This window comes from Rhinopithecus bieti, unplaced genomic scaffold (assembly GCF_001698545.2).
Source record: "Rhinopithecus bieti isolate Rb0 unplaced genomic scaffold, ASM169854v2 scaffold_8760, whole genome shotgun sequence".
In the NCBI taxonomy this organism is placed as follows: Eukaryota; Metazoa; Chordata; class Mammalia; order Primates; family Cercopithecidae; genus Rhinopithecus; species Rhinopithecus bieti.
The window spans coordinates 1,303,885-1,326,402 of NW_016806225.1; the positions used below are offsets into that span (position 1 = coordinate 1,303,885).

The 22,518-nt window shown below is 38.7% G+C and overlaps 1 protein-coding gene across 1 annotated transcript in view; it reads left to right on the forward strand.

The window, feature by feature from the left end:
* CPQ (carboxypeptidase Q) overlaps window positions 1-22,518 on the forward strand; it is a 495,137-nt gene that overhangs the window by 233,693 nt on the left and 238,926 nt on the right. The window contains exon 4 of the mRNA XM_017875290.1: window positions 4,735-4,942. Coding sequence (XP_017730779.1) covers window positions 4,735-4,942 — 208 coding nt within the window. The remainder of the gene's footprint in view (window positions 1-4,734; window positions 4,943-22,518) is intronic.

Sequence of the window (22,518 nt, forward strand, 5' to 3'; positions counted from 1 at the left end):
AGGTGAGGCGAGGCTTTCCCCTGCTTCAGCTCTCGCGGGTCAGGCTGCAGCAGCTGATCAGCACCAATTGTCCGGCACTCCCTAGTGAGATGACCCCAGTACCTCAGTTGAAAATGCAGAAATCACCGGTCTTCTGTGTCGCTCGTGCTGGGAGTTGGAGACTGGAGGTGTTCCTATTCGGCCATCTTGCTCTGCCCCCTGGACTCTCAATTCTACTCTATTGGTTTATATATCTATCCTTATACTAGTACCATGCTATCTTGATTACTATAGTGTTATGGTAAGTTTTTAAATATGGAATATGAGTTCTCCAACTTTTTTTTTTTATTCTAACTTGTTTTGGTTATTTTGAATGATTTTCCATATGAATTTTATAATCAGCTTGTCAATTTCTTTTTTTTTAAAAATGCAGCTGGAAGTTTGATAGGGATTGCATTAAATCTGTAAATCAACTTGGGGGGCATTGCCATGTTAACAATATTAAGTATTCTACTTTATAAACAATGAACATCTTTCCATTTATTTAGATCTTTAATTTATTGTAACAATATTTTATAGTTTTAAGTGTACAGGTCTCATTTGTTGGATAAATTTGTTTGTATTATTTTATTGTTTTTATTATGATTACATGGATTGCTTAGTTAATTTAATTTTCAGATTATTCTTTGCTATTGTTTTGCTTTTGCATTATTCATTGCTGCTGTACAGTTGATTTTTGTATACTGGTCTTTTATCTGATAACCTTGATGAACTTCTTAATTAGTTCTAATAGTTGTGTGTGTGTGTGTTCCTTAGGATTTTCTGTATATAAGATCATGTCACTCTTTCTAGAAATTTGGCTTCAATATTAAAAATACATTAATACAAAACTAAATAATTAGTTAGAATAACATTTTATTAGAAATATTAACTTACGGCCGGGCGCGGTGGCTCAAGCCTGTAATCCCAGNAGAGCAAAACTCCGTCTCAAAAAAAAAAAAAAAAAAAAGAAATATTAACTTACTCACAAAAAGATCATGTCATCTGTGAAAAGATATATTTTTACTTCTTCTTTTCCAACATGGAATTTTTTAAATTTCTTTTTTCTCACTTGATTCCCCTGATTAGAATCTCCAGTAAAATGTTTACTAGGAGTGGGGACACAAAAATCTTTGTTTGTGATCTCAGGGGAAAAGCATTCAGTCTTTATCCATTACATGTGATGTTAGCTGTGGGATATTTGTAGATGCTTTTTATCAGATTGAGGAAGTACTCTTTCATTAGTTTGATTAGTGATTTTATCATAAAATAGTGCTAGATTCTGTGAAATACTTTTTCAGCATTTACTGAGATAATCGTGTGGCATTGTCCTTTATTATATTAATATAGTATATTACATCAATTGATTTTTGGATGTTAAATCAACTTTGTATTCCTGGGGTAAATTCCATTTGTTTATGGTATGTAATCCTTTTTATATGTTGCTGGTTCTGTTTGCTGGTATTTTGTTAAGGATATTTTGCATTTATATTTATAAGGGATTTTTTGGTCTGTAGTTTTCTTGTGATATCTTTGTCTGATTTTGATGAGAGTAATGGTGGCCTTGTGGAATGAGTTGAGAAGGGTTCCCTCTTCTTCTGTTTTTTGGAAGAGTTTATAGAGGATTGTTATTCATCTTTAAATCTTATTTGGATTTGTGATGGCGTCCTTGGTAGCTTGCCCTTTGCTTTTATAAACCGCAGAAGAGGCTTGTAAATGAAGACAGGAAGGTGGTGTTTATGCTGATTGGTCCCTTTAGAGTAATTTTACTACAGTGAAAGTAGAGGATTTTAAATAAAACTGAGTCTTCATTTTGCCTCCTTCTATGAAACAATGATAGATGCTCCACCACTGGAAGACATGCTTAGTTTCAGAAACAAATTCAAAGGTTTTTATATCTTAAATTAAAATTAGAAGATGTCTTTCAGTGCCATCTCCTCAGCTGAGCCATGGGTGCATGCCCAGCTCACTGTCCCCACTTGAAGAAATCTTACCAGTAACCTATAAGTACAAATATGTCTAGAAACATTACTTAAAAGAGCCTGTTAAGAAGTGTTATACTGACCTTCTCTTGAGTAAGAGTCTGAGAACAAGGAGAGTTTGTTGAATCCCAGACATCACGTAAGGTAATATGAATAATAAATATTTAGATTGTCTTCCTACATGTTGCAAGGTAATTTTTGGTCATTAATCACTCCACTAGCTCAGTGGGAAAAATTAGCACCGAAGAAGTAATAACAACTAATGTTTACTAAGTAATTACTATGTGCCAAACACTGTCTTAAATCCTTTATGTATACTCTCTCTTTTATTTTTCATAGCAATATTATGAGGTCAATGCTAACATTATTCTCCACTTTACAAATGAGGAAATTTAGAAACAAAGAGGTAATCTTAGTTGCAAAGAATGCTGGAGCTGGGGTCTGACCTAGGTTATGTGACCCCAGAACATGAACCAGAATTTGGAGTAAATTATATGCATCCCAGGGATTTAGACTCAGGGTCTCTGTATTCCAAGTTCTGGGTTTGGAAGATAAGTCTTTGTACTTCTTTTGATGAATAATAAAATTTGCAGTACACTCTTTCCTTCCTTCCTTCCTTCCTTCCTTCCTTCCTTCCTTCCTTCCTTCCTTCCTTCCTTCCTTCCTTCCTTCCTTCCTCCTTCCCTTACCCTTCCCTTTTCCCTTTCCCTACTTCTTCCCTTCCCTTCTCTTCCCTTTCCTTCCCCTTCCCATTCCTTTCCCTTTCCTTCCCCTTCCCATTCCTTTCCCTTTCCTTCCCCTTCCCTTCCCCTCCTCTCCCCTCCTTCCCCTCCCTTCCCTTTCCCCTTCCTTCCCCTTCCCTTCCCCTTCCCCTTCCCTTCCCCTTTCCTTCCCCTTTCCTTTCCCTTTGTTTTGAGATGGAGCCTTGCTCTGTCGCCCAGGCTGGAGTACAGTGGTGCGATCTCGGCTCACTGCAACCTCTGCCTCCCGGGTTCAAGTGATTCTCCTTCCTCACTAACCCTGTAATCTCCTGGGATTACAGGTGCTAGCCACCACACCCAGCTAATTTTTCTGTATTTTTAGTAGAGACGGGGTTTCACCATGTTGGCCAGGATGGTCGCAATCTCTTGACCTTGTGATCCGCCCGTCTCAGCCTCCCAATGGTGCTGGGACTACAAGCGTGGGCCACCGTGCCCGGCCTGCAGTCTACTTTTTAGAAATGTTCATAGAGGGTATACTCAGATGGTACTAATCACTTCAGATTAGACAGTTTCTGCAGGGATAATTGAATAGGCAAGTTAATAAAATAAATATTTAAAATGCATTGGTTGATTAATGTGTTGGAGGGTAAGTGATTTACTTGTACATATTAATTATTTCTGCAAAATAACTCTATGAAATGGTATTATTATCACTTCCATTTATAGATGATGCCCCTGAAACAAAGATGTGGGTAACTTGCCCCGGGCCAATTAGCAATAGGCCCAGATTTGAACCCAAGCAGTCTTGCTCCAGACTTTCTGTTTTTAACCATTCTACATTGCAGTTTCTCTAAGTAAATAGTCACCTAAAATATGGTTACAACAATACAATCACACCAAGAATATAGTTAGAGATAAGACTGCATCATTGTGTTTGTGCATGTGGAGACTGCAGCTGCTTCTATAGGAGATAAGCACCAAGCTATCATCTGTAGGAGAGAAATGTGTTGTAAGTGAAAGGAGGAGGAAAGCTGTTTTGTAAATATGAGATAAGCTGAAACAAATATAGAAATATGAAAAGAAAAAACTAATTTTCAAAAGGGAAGTTTTTAGCCTGTGCTTTAATAGAAGATAGGAATAGACTATGGCATGCACTTGGAAGCTGTGACAGTTTGGTCCTGAGAGCTCTGTGGCTTGGGAGGGTTTGAAGCCATATCTCAGGGGTAAAAAGGAACCGTTTGAAAGGGCAATTTTAGAAAATGACTTTGATAAGCTTCATTAGTAGATACAGAGTTGGAATCAGCAGATTAATATAGGCTTTAATTGTAAGTTTCTATGAATGTAAGAAACATATAGAAATTAGCAGGAAAAAATCTGACCAGTTGGGATGGTATTTCTCCTTTAGTGCCAAAAGTGTAACAGTTATTTTTTTTCTCTTGTGGCAGTAAAATTAAGGGCCTGGATTTATTCAGCAACTTTTCTTCATGAGAATACAAATATATTCCCAGACATTATTCTATACTTTTCCTGTGTGGTGTTCTACCACCAATGTGGAGTTATATATTTAGACCTCTGTGTTTGGGTGGGAAGAGAGTAGGCCCACTGGCAGGCAGTAACCACAGAGCTACATATATCTGGGCCAGTTTTATTCCAGACATGTGGATCTTCTGGTCTGCAGCCTTGACAAACTTCAGAGTTCCCTTGTCTCCTTGTACAGATGTGTGTACCTTTTGATCACGAAGGCACTGTTATGTCTTTCAGAGTTTGTGGGAATTTGCAACTTTGAAGGATCATCCAAATTATCAAATAATTTACATATGATGATTATTAAATTGAAGTTTCTAATTTATTCTTGACAAAAAATAAAAATTACATTCACATCAAAAGCAGATAAATCAATACTACCCACCTTTCCTGTTTCCCAGATGCAAACAAAGATAAGTGGAAGTCAAATATCAATATACAGGTGCTTTCAAAAAAGTCTTTTGGTCTGTTTCCACTTTCAAGGTAACCTGGTGGCTTCTTCTCTCAAGTCCTCACACAGGTATTCAGGAATACCAAGATGGCGTGCCCGAGATTCCAACAGCCTGTATTACGGTGGAAGATGCAGAAATGATGTCAAGAATGGCTTCTCGTGGGATCAAAATTGTCATTCAGCTAAAGATGGGGGCAAAGACGTATCCAGATACTGATTCCTTCAACACTGTAGCAGAGATCACTGGGAGCAAATATCCAGAACAGGTGAGTGAAGGAGAAGGCTGGCCTAAGAATACAGTTTCCTCTTCTAGTTTGAGTTATTAGAGATAGTTTGGGAAAGAGAGAACATGAAACCACCTAGATGGTCCTCATATATTCATCGAAGGCAGAAGCTTTATATATATTTTTTCTCATCAAAATTTTACCATGTTTACCATCTCATACCAGTCAGAATGGGTATTACTAAAAAGTCAAAGAATAATAGATGTTGGTGAGGTTGTGGAGAAAAAGGAATACTTATATGTTGTTGGAGGGACTATAAATTACTTCAACCCCTGTGGAAAGCAGTTTGGAGATTTCTCAATTAACTGAAAATATAATTAGCATTTGACCCAGCCATCTCACTACTGTGTGTGTAACCAAAGGAAAGTAAATTGTTCTACTAAGGTGATACCTGCACTCATATGTTTATTGCAGCACTATTCACAATAGCAAAGACATGGAATCAACCTAGGTGCCCACCGGCTGGATTAAAAAAATATATATGGTCTTATATATACCATGGAATACTACCCAGCCATAGAAAAGAATGAAATCATGTCCTTTGCAGCAAGATGGGCACAACTGAAGGCCATTATCCCGAGTGAATTAACAAAGAAACAAAAACAAAAAGCATGTTCTCACTTACAAGTGGGAGCTAATCATTGGGTACACACGTACATAAAGATTGGAAGAGTAGGCTGGGCACGGTGGCTCATGCCTATAATCCCAGCACTATGGGAGGCCGAGGTGGGCGGATCATGAGGTTAGGAGATCGAGACCATCCGGGCTAACACGGTGAAACCCCGTCTCTAATAAAAATATAAAAAATTAGCCGGGCATGGTGGTGGGCACCTGTAGTCTCAGCTACTTGGCAGGCTGAGGCAGGAGAATGGTGTGAACCTGGGAGGCAGAGCATGCAGTGAGCCGGCACCACTGCACTCCAATCTGGGAGACAGAGCGAGACTCTGTCTCAAAAAAAAAAAAAAAAAAAAAAAAGTCGGAAGAATAGGCAATGGGGGCTCCAAAATGGGGGAGGGAGAGAGGGAAGCAAAAGTAAAAAAAACTACCTGCTGGGTACTACATTACTCTTTGGGTGACAGGTTCAACTGAAGCCAAAACCTTAGCCTCACACCATATGTCCATATACCCCCTGAATCTAAAGGTTAAGTAATAAAAAATAAAAGTTTTACCACATTGATTGAAGAAGGGCAGGAGTAATTGCAGGACAGAATGGTATTTGTGGTGTGCAAGTTCAACCTCGGAACAGTTGAGAGTGGTATTTGTCCATATGTGTTGTATTTTTTCCATTTGAAGCTAGCCTGGCATTTGAGATAAAACCAATAGTTAATACTTATTGTGCCTATTGTGTTAATTATCTTATTTAATCCTTTCAAAGCTTATGAATTTGGATATATTTTCTGTATTAGTCCATTCTAACATTGCTATAAAGAAATACCTAAGACTGGGTAATTTATAAGAAAAGAGGTTTAATTGGTTCACAGTTCTGCAGGCTGTACAGGAGGCATGGTGGCATCTGCTTCTAGGAAGGCTTCAGGGAGCTTTCATTCATGGCAAAAGGCAAAGATGGGAGTGAGGTGTCTTACATGGCAGGAGCAGGAGCAAAGGGGAGGGGAGATGCCACACACTTTTAAACAACCAGATCTCATGAGAGCTTACTAAACAAGAACAGCACCAAGAGGATGGTGCTAAATCATTCATGAGAAACAGCCCGTATAATCCAATCATCTCTCACCAGGCCTCACCTCCAACATTCAGAATTAAAATTCTACCTGAGATTTGGGGAGGGACACAGATCTAAATCATGAAATTTCTTCATTTTATACGTGAGAAAACAAACCTACAAGGAAACTCAGTTACCCAAGGTCCACACAGCTAGTAGGCAGCTAAGAAGGAATTCAAACCCAGGATCTTGTGACTATTAAACCAAGCTTTAAACCAGTTTATATGCAGTTCCAGAGTTTATGAATTTATCTGCAAATAATGGGATAGTATGCAAGTAATTAACAGAATTATTGTGAGGACTAGATTAGGTAAGGCACATTAAATAGCTTTGTCGAGTGTTTGGCACATCATAGACATGGAGTGTTGGGCACATCACAGACATGGAGTGTTTGGCACATCACAGCTCACTGAATGTAAGTTTCCTTTGTATGGCATAAAGTGTGCAATAAACACTTTTTATAAGGTTTCTGGTGCAAATCTCATACATTAGTTATTGAAATTCTAAAAATGGAACTTAGAAATGTTATTTAGAAATTTCAGGCTTGTATTTTGTTTGACAGCATCAGTGGGATGAAGGAAAGTGTGAAGAGTGATGGCGTTTGGTGATGGAGAAACAAGTCTTCTGCATATGACTTCTCCCAGACTAAGGACTGGGAAACTCAGGACTCAGGACTTCTCCCAGACTTGAGGGCTATACTGCAGTAAAGATTCATTTTAAGTTCAGGACTCCTTTCCCTCTTCCAAAATCATCTTCTTCAGGGACCTGGACATCAACCATGGCTTTTGCCACAGGGATGATGGAAAACAAGAACTCAGTAGAATCACAGGGAGTCAGACAGCTATAGAGAAACTGTGGTTTCAAACAGATAAGCCCAACCTCTTGTCCCTTTAGGAAACTCATAACAACAGAAGAGCCGAAAGTCTATATTTCAGACGCGAAATAGTCAGATGCCTTAAAGTGTAATCCTTTTCAGGTATTTTCCCCAGTCAATAGTTCCAGGATAAAGTTTTGTCATCATCAGGTAGCTAGCCTAGGGCTTGAAGGGTTTAGGATTATAATATTATTGCTGTCTGGGTGAGCAGGCTGGGTGAGCTGGCCTGAGGTTGTAGGCAGGTGGGTGGCAGGGTGAGAGTGAGTTATTAGCATCCTTAGTCTGTAGCAGCTAGGGAGTCTCAGAATCTGAGGCCGAAGTATTTAGGCAGAGGAATTCTTGAGAGCCAGAGGGCTAAGATATCTGACAGCTTCCCGAGGGCCATAAACATCTTCTGGCTGGGAGAGCTTGGGCCTATTTATCAGCTCAGCCTGGCTCATTCTTTTATTTTTTTAAAATTGGCTGAATTGAGGTATAACTTATATAAAATAAATCAACCAATCTAATGTACAATTTGATGAGTTTGGAAAATGTATAATGTAACTAACTAATACCACAATTATAATATATAATATTTCCACCACCCAAAGTTTCCCTCAAGTTCCTTTGTAGTCCATCTCCAACTCTACCACCCTGCCCTGGCAGCCAGTGATCTCCTTTCTAGTGCTATAGTTGTTTTTGTTTTTTAATTTCATACGTAAGTGAAATAATATAATTTGTAGTTGTTTTCGGTCAGGCTTATTTCACTCAGCATAATGCTTTTGAGATTTATCCATGTTGTTGATTCAGTTGTTTCTTCCTTTATATCCCTGAGTAATATTTCATTGTACAGATATATGACAATTCGTTTATCCATTCAGCAGTTGATGAACATGTGGGTGGTTTCTAGTTTTTTGATTATTGTGTATAAAGGTTTTGTGAACATTCTTGTACTAGTCTTTCCATGGACTTGATGTTTTCATTTCTTCTGAGTAAATATCTTGAAGTGGAATTGCTGGACTGGCCTAAATTTAGGAATTGCTGGACTGGCCTTCTATCTGTCAAGATGCTTCACTCTGTGTTTTGTCGGGGTAGCACCTTCTCCCAGAAGGTAGATGGACAATTTCAGAGCAATCATGAGATTTAGGATGTTGCCTAGAATTCCAAGAGTCGATCATAAATACTTTGTTACCAATATGTAAAAGGTAGAAGTTTAACAAAAGTTCTTCCACAAAGAAGTAACAGCATTACTTCCACAGAAAAAAATGAAAATTAGCACAGTAAAGTCAAATCTGTGGTTGCATTTTGTGGAGGGAATCTGCATTCTAACTGGCCTGGAACCACAGGGGACATACAGACTGTGAAGGCAAAGCAAAAAGCATGAAATCCCTCTTCAGGTCTTAGGTTGGCTAATGAGCCTGAAAAAGAATTGCCTTATCCCCAATAAATGCCACTTCTTCCATGAAGACTGCTTTGGTAACATTCCCCTCATCCCAACACTTCATGCCACTGTTACGTTGTCATCTCCCAGCACAACTTGCAAATGCCCTGAGAGCAGGCACTCTGTTAACTCTATTTCCTTTCTTTTCCTTTTTCCCGCCTCTAATGGCTATTTCAGGACTTGGCATGCAGTGGCTTCTCAACACATATTTTATTTTGGTAAAGTGAAAGAATAAGTAAATAAAAAAATGGTTGGAGGATGTTACTAATCTCGATCGTCTTTAAATCTAGAAGTTTTACTGCCCTTTTAGAATACCGATTGTTCATTGGCACATTGAACCTCACTGCTGAATGTAGCTCGACATGTCCAAATATGAACACACTGGCTCCCTCCTAACCTGATTTTTTGTCTTAGTTTCTTGTTTCTATTAAATGAACCATATTTATCTATCAGCAAAGTTACAAAACTTCAAGTTATTTTTCATTCCTTCTCCTTTATCACTATCCTACAGTCAGGTATCATATCCTATTCAGTCTATTTTCAGCATATTAAAAGAAAATTCTGTTCCTACCTTGCCTGCTACTACAGCCTTAATTCAGGCCCTCACTATTTCCCCCCGATTGTTTTTCTTCTGGTCTTTTCCATACTTCTTTGCAATGAAGTTCAAAGTTATTTTAAAACATTTGATCTCAACATGGTGATTCCCTGCTTTCAGGTCCCTCTCTCCTGTTTCTTATAAGATAAAGGTTGTGATGTAGATAAATGCTGAGGTGAGTGATCAGAGGTGAGCAGAAGACAGAGGAAAAAAGACAGACAGGGGAGTCAGGGTTAGATAGGAGGCAGTTATAGTAAGAAGAAATTATATGGTACTGTTCATAAATGAACAGAAAATGAGAATGAAGAAAGGGGAAAAGGAAATGTATGATGGTGAAAGGCAATGTCTGGTGGAGATCAAGGTCAACTGAGAACTGATCTTTCATAGGCCAGGGAAGGAGTTCTGCTCTAAAGTCTAGCAGATTTTCCTGAAATCATTCATTTTTAAGTTATCAGTAATGCAGACAGTAACTTAAAAGTTGGTTTTATAATTTAGGTTGACTTAACTTCTGCCTGACACACCCTTGCTACTTTGCTCCATAGTATACTAAAGAATAGTGGTGCTAAATAACTTATAAAATTAGCTGCAGTGGAAATTATCTCTTTAAAAGGAGAAGGTCTGTTGAAATTACCATTATTCTGCCTGCAGAATAATGCAAACATCTTTGGAGACTTGAAGGTAGGCAAAGGGGAGGAAGGTGGGTATCTTAGTCTGTTTTATGATGCTATTGCAGAATATCATAGAATGGGTAATTTATAAGAACAGAAATGAGATCAGAGTTCTGGAGACAGGGAAATTCAAGAGCATGGCACTAGCATCTTGCAAGGGCCTTCATGCCGCATCATCCCATGGCAGAAAGTGGAAGGGCAAGAGATGGTGAGAGCAAGAGAGCAGGAGGGGACCAAACTCCCTTTTATAACAAACTAATTTTTGAGATAATTAACCCATTCCTGTGATAATGATATTAATCCATTCCTGAGGGCAGAACCCTCATGATTTAATTACCTAATATTAGGCCCCACCTTCCAGCCATGTTGCACTGGGGATTCAGTTCTCAACACATGAATTTTTGGGTGACATATGCAAACCATTGCAGGAACTAACACTAGGCAGTGGCTAATAGATACTGGTAAGTGATAACACCCAGCATAGTTCCTTACATCTCATCATCCATGCACAGAACCTTAATAAAAGTAAGGCAGTTAGCATGTAAATAATCCTTCTATTTTGGCCCAAAACCCATGGGCAATATGTGGTAAATTTCAGCTTTAGAAGAGTGTATATGTGATTGATAAAGTATTAGTACATTTCAAAACCCTGTTGCATAATTCATCCATAAGCCTGGACTGAATTAACCACAGGCTTTAAAAAGATGCCAATAGGCCCGGTGCGGTGGCTCACGCCTATAATCCCAGGGAGGCCGAGGCAGGCGGATCACGAGGTCTGGAGATTGAGACCATCCTGGCTAACATGGTGAAACCCTGTCTCTACTAAAAAATACAAAAAAAAATTAGCCGGGCGTGGTGCTGGCGCCTGTAGTCCCAGCTACTCGGGAGGCTGAAGCAGGAGAATGGCGTGAACCCGGCAGGCAGAGCTTGCAGAGAGCTGAGATTGCGCCACTGCACTCCAATCCAGGCGACAGAGCGAGACTCCGTTTCAAAAATAAATAAATAAATAAAAATAAAGATGCCAATAATACAAATACTTTATTGGGTTTCACTTTGTGAAAATAGCAGAATAGGGGTATTATATACCTAAAATCCACCCTCTTTCCAAAAAACCCATGGTGGCACATTCTGGTTCCTCTAAGCCCAGAATTTTCTCTCCACTCTGACTTCCTCAGAAACTGTGCTCTCCTGTGATTCAGACATGTTGTGCAGGACCCAGAAGATCTTGGACAGTGTGCATGAGTGCGCTTCTCTGGGGCTACAGCAGTCCTCTGGAAGCTCTGACATTAGCCTCTGAACTCCATTCTCTCAGACAGCTTCATTCCTGGGAAATCATGGTATCTTTAAGACCCATCTATGGTTGAGAATAAATCCGAGTAGGTGAAAATTAGTGCTTTTTGATTTCTGAGCTGATACTTCATAGTACTAAAATAGCAATATTATTTCTACCCCCACTTATTAAGGAACTACTTTGCATTTGAAAATTCAGAGGAAACTTCTTGCCATCTGTGAATAGGTTTTATTTTATATTAACTCTGTAGAGGTTATCCTAACAATTAAAATAGTCTTAGAGGCAGAGACAGAGAGTAGGGATCGTAGAGATTTAGTACAAACTCCATGACTTTCAGATTAGGAAAATGGACCAAAGAGAACTTGTCCAAGAGGACACAGCAGATGTGTGATACAAACACATCTGGAATATGACTCTAGATTTCTAGACTCCCCTTTCTTTTAACCTCTAAGAGATCTCATTATGCGTGGGCGTTCCTTAGTTGAATGGTGTCTAAATTTGAGGGCTATACGTTGATTCAGGATATAGGCAGTGCCATCCTTACCAGGTCATTTTTATAGGAGAAATTGTACTTTCTCTCATGCTTTTTCTCCTGACATCTTTTCCCTAAGCACAAAGAGCTCTCATATCCACTGTCCTTTGTTGTCTCAGAGTTTCCTTAGAGCACCCATGAAGGAGTTTCATCTGGGAAAGTCTCCTGTGCTTGATCCATTGATTTTATGTATCCTCCCTCCAAGTCCTCCTTGGGTCATTTCTTTTTAGCTCCTTGTCACTTTGGAAGAGGATCTGATCAATGCATCACTTCTGGGGTGTTAATGACTCTTTATGATGCCTTATTCCCCTGTGCCACTTCACACCCCTTCATCAATCGGCTACTCAGGTCCCTCTTTATCAGAGGGCAGCAGAAAAAGTCAAAATAGATGCACTACCAATCGCATTATATTGTAAAATAAACTTTTTTTAGAGATAATTTTAGACTCACAACTATTATGAAAATAGTGCAGAAAGTTCAAATGTACACTTTGACCAGGCTAACATGATCAATGATCACATCTTACAAAACCATAGTACGTTAACCTGTTGAGGAAACTGGTGAGAGGATACTCCTGAGAGTGAGCTGCTTTCTTGGAAAGCGAGGGCTGCCTTGTGGGCGTCTCTGTGTAGCACCCAGTACGGGGTCAACCTGCTCTGACTTTAGCCCCTTAGTATTTTCCAGTTTTAATTTATGATGCTTTCATGATTTTCCACAAACAAATGAACAAATAAACACAGAAGGAAGGCTGTGCTTGAATTGACCTGACCGGAGGACAAACTGATTCTAAACTGGACTCTCTCACCAATAATGGATTCTCTAATGTTGACTCTTGGGGCTGGCCCATTTCTTTTGATCCCCAGCAATTTCTTAGGTTTTATTTTAAGGTTTGCTTAGTAAAGGCAATATTTTTAAAATGTTAATATATTCATGAATTATTCTGAAGTTATTGTATGGAAAGACAAGTGGGATTTTGGAGTCGTTGGCGGTTGATGGTACTCAAACCCATTTTGATAAGGTCTTGATGCAGCGAATTTTTTTTTTTAACATGCCTTTTTCTTCCAGCAGTTATTTTCATGAGTTCAAAGAACAAATTCAGTTTTATATGACAGTATTATTTTAAATATGGTGCAGTACTGTGAAGGCTAGTGGGGAACCTTGAAATGAAAACTCTAGTTTGTTAACTGAATACTTCACTCTTTCTTTTTTACTGTGGGGCAGGATTTCTCAACATCATCTCTATTGGCTCTTTGGGCCAGATAATTCTTTGTCATGAGGGGCTGTCATGTGCATTGCGGGATATTTAGCAACATTCTTGACCACTAACCACTAGTTTCACTTCCTACCCCACACCACACTTCCCACAGTGCTGAGCATCAGAAATGTCTCCATACATTGCCAAATGTCCCTTGGGGGACAAAAGCCACCCCAAGTTGAAAATCGCTGATGTGAAGTAATGGAAAGAAGACTAGATGGGTGTTGTGAGGCTTTGGTTCTGGTTTTATTTCTGCCACAAATAAGCTGAATGGCTTAATCCTTCATCTATAGAAGGAGGTACTTTGTCTGAAAAAGCTTGAAGGTCATTGCCAGCCCTAAAATTCCATTATTAAAAAAATACTGAAAGATGAAAAAAATACTTAAAGATGAAATTTATCATCAAAATAATGGTAAATTCTGTGTACTATTAAATAGCAACAAGACATTGTGGAAGCCCTTTCTAAAGCTAGTGCTGGAGAAGAGCATTATTTACAAAGTAAGTGTGTTGCTGTTTTGTTTTGTTTTTAAATTCTGTGTGCAAATACAGTTGGGAACATTCCTATTCAAAAAGTTAAACAGGCTCACTTTTTCTGTGGTACTTCTTAAGCCTTTAATGTGCTGATGTGCATTGGGAATCTTTAAGAGGTAGCTTTGCAGTATTCTGCACATTTTTGATCATGGAACACTTTTTTCAGAGTATCCTCACATGAAACATTTTGTGAAACAGTAAGATAGAGGCATGAGTTTCGCTGGGTAGATTATGTTTTAGTGTTTTTGTATTATATTCTTTTCTTCAATTGCTCTTACATTAATTCAGCATCTATTTATTTATTGAGTATCTGGTATGTGTGAGGCACAAAGGTTATAGCAATAGCTTGGGATGGGCAGTATGCTCTGTACATAGCCTGTAAAATTTGCATCCTGTCTCTTATATTTTGTTAGTAGACTATTTTGCCTTTCTGGATATAAATATCACCCTTTCCTAAGATGGGAGAACTTACACAGAAGTTGAGAAATAGGAGAGGCCCATTAGGAGAGAGCCCACGGTGGGTCTGGCATGCCATGTGAAGGGCTGGGGCTTTGTCCTATAGGCAGCAGGGAGTCACTGCAGAGTTTTAGCAGTAGGTTTGCATTTTAGCTCACTCTGGCCACTGCATCCTTTTGAGTAGGCAAAGATTGAAATTCAGCCAGGAGATAATAGAGTTTGAACCAAGACAGTTTAAATAGTGTTGGAAAAGAGGAGAAGGATTCAGAAAATGTTTGGAAATAAAGTTGGCAGGAGTTGTTGAAGTTTGGATATATGAGAGAAAAAGAAGTAGAAGTGCAGTTTGGGTGAGTAGGAGAATTCCTCCATTAATTCTATAGGAATTTATTGAGCTCCTACTTTGCTGGATATATTAGGGTTCTCTATAGAGGGACAGAACTAATAGGATATATGTGTATATGAACAGGAGTTTATTAAGGAGATTGACTCACACGATTACAAGGTGAAGTCCCATGATAGGCCATCTGCAAGTTAAGGAGCAAGGAAGCCAGTGGTGGATCAACCTAAGTCCCAAAACCTCAAAAGTAGGGAAACTGACAGTGCAGCCTTCAGTCTGTGGCCGAAGGCCCAAGAACCCTTGGCAAACCACTACTCTGAGTCCAAGAGTCCAAAAGCTGAAAAACTTGGAGTCTGATGTTCGAGGGCAGGAAGCATCCAGCTCGGGAGAAAAATGGAGGTCAGAATACTTAGCAAGTCTGCTTTATTCTAGCCTCACTGGCCATTGCTTGGATGGTGCCCCCCGGATTGAGGGTGGGTCTGCCTCTTCCCGTCCACTGACTCAAATGTTAATCTCCTTTGGCAACACCCTCAAAGATACATCCAAGAACAATACTTTGCATCCTTCTATCCAATCAAGTTGACACTTAATATTAACCATGGCAAGTTAACCCCTTGTCAACTTGAACCCATACACATCTCCTGAAATCATATATAATCTCCAAATAAAGACAGTAATTATGCCTAACATAACAGAGCTGTCCCTTGTACAACAGGGGCACACTAATCCTTAACTTAAATGCTATTACATAAAGTTAACGATACTTAAATACTGATGAAATCAATAAATCTTATGTCACATGATAAAAGAAAATGAAGGTGTTTTCTTAGTGCAAGTGTATACATTCACATATTCTTAACCAGGAAGTATTCACAATTATAGTCCTCTTTCTGTAACTGGCCATGTGGTTGTAGCTGGTATTGATGACTACCTTTTTCTACTGCCTATTCTGTATTCCCTTTGCCTTCAGCAAGCACCTCAGTGGGTCGTAGTTTTTTACCTAGTGTAGTGACCCAAACCTTCACTCCTGAAGGGTCTGGGTCGTTTGCAGTCATGCCTGGATTGGGTTGTTGTAGTTTCCTATTGACCATAATCACAAGGCATGGTAATACTAGGAGATGCCATAAGGGATCTCTTGTATTCCATGCATACTCTTCTTTATCTCCATTGTGGGATAGTAGACTAATTTTATCTTGATAATCCGAATCAATCACCCTGGCCAACACTATAACTTCCTTCTTAGCCTGTTGACTTAGACGTAGTCGGAGCCCAAAGTGTCCAGATGGCAATCTTAACTTCCAGTTTAATAGAATCATTGTTGTGTCTCCTGGCAACATTCCTCCCTCTGAAACTAAGACTTCTAAGCCAGCAGAATGTAATGTCGTGGGAACAGAAAGCAAGAATTTTACTGGTAGGTTACTAGGGGTGATGGTGAGTGATGCCACTTCCACTTCCACCCCTTGTTTCTTGGACCTGTGAATCCTGGCTATGGGAGAAACAGTACCCGGTATTGGATGCTGATTCAGATCATACACAGCCATCTGAAGAACTTCACTCGAGCCCTGCAAAGCCCTGCAAAGTATTGTCACCTAGTTGGCATTGTATTGTGACTTCAAAAGTCATTCTACCATTCTGTCAATCCAGCTGCTTCAGGATGATGGGGAACATAGTAAGACCAGTGAATTCCATGAGCATGCACCCATTGCCACACTTCTTTAGCTGTAAAGTGAGTGTCTTTGTCAGAGGCAATGCTGTGTGGAATACCATGCCACACTTCTTTAGCTATAAAGTGAGTGTCTTTGTCAAAGGCAATGCTGTGTGGTATACCATGACGGTGGATAAGGCATTACATGAATCCATGGATGGTAGTCTTGGTAGAAGCATTGCGTGCAGGATGGGCAAACCCATATCCAGAGTAAGTGTCTATTCCAGTGTGAACAAACTGCTGCCCTTTCCATGATGGAAAAGGTTCAATATAATCTTCCTGCCACCAAGTAGCTGGCTGATCACCCTGAGGAATGGTGCCATATTGAGGGCTCAGTGTTGGTCTCAGCTACTGGCAAATTAGGCACTCAGCTGTGGCTGTAGTCAGGTCAGCTTGGTGAGTAGAAGCCCATGTTGCTGAGCCCATGTGTAACCTCCATCCCTGCCACCATGGCCACTTTGTTCATGGGCCCATTGACCGATGACAGGGGTGGCTGGGGAAAGAGGCTTAGTGGTGTCCACAGAATGAGTCATCCCATCCACTTGATTATTAAAATCCCCCTCTGCTGAGGTCACCCTTTGGTGAGCACTTACATTGGATAGAAATATTTTCACAGTTTTCTACCACTCAGAGAGGTCCATCTTTAAAACTTTGTATGTGCATATTATTCTGTTATCAAATATTATCAAATTGCCCTCATAGCACCATAGCTGCGTGGTAAGATGGGCAATTAAACAAGCAACAGTGATAGAAGGTGGTAAGTGCCACAGTATGGCAGCTACATGGTTCTGTAGCAGCTCATTTGAGGGCAACCATCCTGGTCTAGGAGGCCAAGGATGGCTTTCTGGAGAGATTCAGTTTATTCCTACTAAAGAGGAGATTAATTGCGTGCTAGAGATTATAAGGATGGGATTGGGATGAGGTATATTACAAGGTGAGGAAGTACATATGAAAGCCTGAAGAATAGTGTTATTCTTTTTTTTAAGAAATGTGATGTGACTTCCTATAACTTCTGAATTCATTTGCTAATGAATCCTGTTTTCATGGAGTTATCCTGTAACATAACCTAAAGACAAAGACATGGCTTTTTTAATGTATATGTGTTTTTATAAATAAGTCATTGAAAAGCTCAGTAATCCCTTTGGAGAATGGCTTTAGCGTTGATGCTGTCAAGATCCTTGTCGAAAGAATAAACCAAATCTGATTGACCTGGTGGATAAATTCATTCCATACATAATTGAATAGTTAGAGACTGTACAGTAAATGCAGTTTTGCCCTTCATCTGAATATGTAGTCTGATGATTTGTGAAAACTTTCTTAGTAGGAACAGCAGGTTATTCTGCCTGGGTGGGAGCCTTTTTACTAACTTAAGCAGCTGTTTAAACTTTCATAAGCAAAGTAATTATTAAATGTTTCATGAACATATTGGTTAGAACGTTTGTTCACATTTTAACCTTGAGTTGGAAAGTTTTAGGGGGGTGGGGTTAAAGAGTTTTAAGCTGGCAAATTCATTCTTTTTTTCTTTCTTATTATAAACTTTTATGGCTTAGAACCAGCCAACCTAAATCATGGAAGGAAAATACATGTGTGGCAAGCATGAGACATTTCATTGTTTGTTTTTCAAATTTCTGAAATGTACTCATAGCTGTGCATGCCTCTGGGCTCATAAAGACAGAAAATGGAAATAGCTGAAGCCAGACAGACTGTTTTAGATAGATAGCCACCCAGGTAGGCAAGGCAAACCTTGGAGGTTACTCTTTCCTGAACTCAAGTCATATTAATGTGCCAAAATGGGATTTTCAAGGAGGAGGATATGATCTTTCATAGGTCTGAACACCTTGCCTTTTTAAATGATGGAGCCATTTATTCATAATCAGAAGATGAGGAATAATATACATTTATAGAGTACTTATTATTTGGCAAGTTTATATGACACATAGCAGTGTAGGTGTTTCTCATACATTATCTCCTTTAATGTTCACCACAACTGTGTCAAACAAGCAATGCTGTTATACCCACACCACAGATGAAAAAATGAAGGCTTAGAGAGGTCACATAATTTGCAAAGCTTCTGAGTGGCTGAGCCGGGATTTAAATTCATCTGTCCTATCCAAGAAAAATTCATTATCCTGTACTTCTTAATGGTGTCTTTTTATTCTAGTTTGTGAAGTGCTGCTACCAAAGAGTTTCCCATTTTACTTTAAATGAAAAAGAAAACCAGGACAACCATCATCTTCAATAGCAACTAATGCTTGTTGAACACCTACTGTGTGCAGAACACTACATTATAAGCTTGGGAAATATTCCGGGACTGAGAAGAAAGAAGATAAAAGGGTCCTTGCCCCATGGCTGGTGAGGAAAATAGGCAGTAAGTTCTGGAGCTCAGACTGTGCAGCACTAGTGCAGGGGCTGCCGCACTGTGTCCTCGCTGGCCCAGTACTAATGTCTGCATATACTACTTTACAATTTGTAATGTGCCCTCACCGATATTGTCCCACATAATCGCAACAATAGGGCTGGTAATTACAATTCCCACTTTCAAGATGAGGAAGCTGAGATTCAGAGGGACAAAATAATTGGACTAAGTTCAGGCACACACCAAAATAAGTGGAAAATACGATTCAAAATGTGATTCCTCTATAACTTGCTGTAGTCATTACCTAGAGCCCTGCAATTTTATATAGCATAAAATGAATGTTCTAAGGATTACCTGAAACACAACCTTAAAAAAATGAAAGCCTTTCATAGTAATAATAATAATTACAATATAGTGATGTAATGAGAGCAATTTTAGTGGTTTTGAAATATGTCCACATTTTTTTTTATTTCTATCTAAAAGGTGGAGCTGAATTTCCTTCCCCTGCATGTGTACTGTACTTAGTGTCTGACTTCTAGTGAATAGAATATTGCAGAAGTGCTGGGTTATGGCAGCCAAGATTAGAACGTAAAATGCAGTATAGCTTCCTCCTTGCTCTTTCTCTTGCATCGCTTGCTCTGGGAGAAGCCAGCTACCATGCTGTGAGGTGCACTTGGAGAGGTCCAGGTGGTAAGACACTGACTCCTTCTGCTATTAACCAGTACAAACTAGCTAGCAAGTAAATCCAACAGGTCCAGTCTAGGCTTCAGATGACTTCAACCCTGGCCGATATTTTGACCACAACCTTATCAGAGACCCTAAGCCAGAACCATCCAGCTATGCCACTCCCAGATTCTTGACTTACAAGAACAGTGTGAGATAATAACTGTTTATTGTTTTAAGCCACTAAGTTTTGGGGTAAACTAATATACCAATCAAAGGACACATGATATACAGAAAGGAATAACTGTGTCTAAGCTGTCACAAAAGATGAGTACTAAAAGGTGACAAATATGAGTTGGAACTTATAGGTGGACAAGGAATTTATTGGGAGGTATTCTGGGCAAAGAGACGAGTGTGTGCAAAAAAGTGTGGAAGTGTGCCACAGCAAGGTACATTCATGAAACTGCACAGTACAGAGCAAGACAAAAATCACACCAAGAAATGTAATGTGTCATAATATAACAACTAATGTTCTTAAGAGTGACTTTGAGTCTGCAAGAAGTTAAGTTCCATATGGACTATTCAAAAAGATAGGAAAGCAATTAAAACATTGTTTGAAATATTTACTTCAAAAAAATTTTTTAAAGTACTGTAGAAATTTTTAGTTAGAGTCTAAGCTATCCAGAAAAGCCACTTCTCTGTGTTGTTACTTCACTAGACTGTCTGGTTCCATGTTTTGAAAACTTTAGCTTAAATGTAGAGCCAAGAAGTAATGAAGAACACCTGGATTTTCTTCAAGATTTCACTGCACCAATTCTGCTACAACGATCAGGTAGAAATTAATATTTTATAACCAATTATATGTTTTACTTGGCATCATGCTAACCAACTGAATTTTTACAAAAGAGAATTGCCCAAATTGACTTGTTATTCTACACCATACCTCATTCATTGACTGACTATTTATTGAGTGCCATCCATGTGTTACCCACTGTGATAGGCCCATAAAACAAACCTTTATGGTTGCAAAAATCACTTTGCATCCCAGTTGCAGTTCTACTGTTTTCTAGAGTTAACAGAAGTTCCTGGTGAAAAAGACTATGCCTAGTGTTTAACTTGGGGTTTTAATATAAAATTAATACCTACTCATTTGAAATAAAGAGAAAAGTGAAAAGAAATTTTACTTGGAAATACATTAACTCAAAGACAGTTGCTGTTAGCATCTTGCTGCACTTCCTTCACTCTATTTTCTTCTATGAGTATCTTTATAAAGTTATAATATTTTACAGATACTATTAAATCTAGTTGTTGTTCAACATCAGGCAAAATATCCCTTGAAAAAGAATTTTTAATGTATTTAAGTTATTCTAACAAATGGATATCCTGCAATTTACTTAACCTGTTATTAGATGTTTTGATTATACTTGAATCTTTCAGGAAAAATGATGTCATAGTTAAATAAATATGTAGTTAGCAAATTTTGAATGTGCCTTTTGAACTGTTTATGGGCTTTGTGATAATTGGGTAATTTTAAATGATAATCAGTGGGAAGCTTAGGAAGAGGTTAACATCATTTCTCTCCCAAGAGAACTGCCTTTGTAAGATTCTGAGATGATCACTGTGGCCATGTGCACAGTGTGCTGTCACAGTTACACTGTCAGTTAAATTAAGCATGAATGATTGGACAGAGAACACTATTATTCTCTGCACATTCTTGATTCTTAATTTAAAGTTAAACTAACTTAATGTTATGTGAATTTTTAGCAGCAATTATGGACAGTTCTTCCTTAGCTATGCCTCATCTCTTTGCATGTTCTTCCTTAGTTATGCCTCATCTCTTTGCAAAATTACAATATTTCATTCCAAATTTATTCTGACTAGATTTGGAAGTAACTGTTTCTTCTCTTTTCCCTCGGTGTTTATATCAGAAGGGTTTTGAGTTTATACTGTAAATCTCCATTTGTGTATGTTCATAATAATATTCTGAGAACCTTGACTGGTTATGAGGGCACTAGAATCAAAGCAAATGAGGGAACTGGACCCAGTGCTTTCTCCATCCTTCAGGGGATATTGTACAGACAATAGAGATGCTATCTTAACATCTCAGTTTGAGATTTTCCCTCTCCACCTGTCTTGCTAATACTCCTTAAGTACGCCTCTATGTTAGTAAGTACCTATCAACACTCTATTTTAAAAAGGTAATGGCTTCACACTTCCTGTAAGATAATAGCCAATAGTCGTTGAATCTGGCATTCAAAGCTTTGAATCTACAAGATGATATACTGGTCATAGCTTTTCCTGCCTATTTTCTAGAGTCTTTTTCCAGAAGACTCTGTTCCATGTATTTGGTGTCACTTTCCTGTCTCTATGCCTTCCTCATACTGACCCCCTTTTCTATATCTGACTGTTGGAATCTTACCTACTCAGTTTTTTTTCATTTATTTGTTGATTGTTTCAATAAAATTAATTTACTTAATAAGTATTTACTGAGCACTGATTGCTCGTTAGACACCATTCAAGAGCCTACTAAAATGGCACCTTCCCTGAGAAGCCTCTCTTAATTACTCACCCATATACAATGTTTCTCTCTTCAGAACTTCCATAGGTCTCTTTTTTATGCTTTACATAAAATTTGTCACAAATCTCATACCTCATTTATGTGCATATAGGAGCGTCTAGTGGGAACTCAAAATTGCTTCACAGAACATAAATGAATGAATGAACATGAATGAGCTAATGAATGAAAGAAAAGTTATGCCTTCTGCACCAGCAGAAGCTAATGACTAAAATAAAATTGTTAAACTGGACTAGAAATTTGAGAGTGTTATGGGTTTCTAGTCTAGCAAACACCCTCAATGTGGTTTCCATATTGGATTATCTCAACGGAAAAAGATATGGAATCCCCATCTTCTGATTCCCAGACCATTACTCTTTCTGTACCATGTTATCACAGGCTGCTCTATCAAAAGTGAGGCAGTGTTATTACACTTTGTTATTGCTTTTCATTATTAGATGTAGTGTGTTAAGGACAGTGTTGAATAGGAAGATTGTTTCTTTCAGAGTGCCGTAACCTATTTTAGCATTCGAGAGGGCAAATGTATAAACCTGAGTGATGAGAAAAATGTAGCAGATTAACTAATTTTGAAAGATGATTT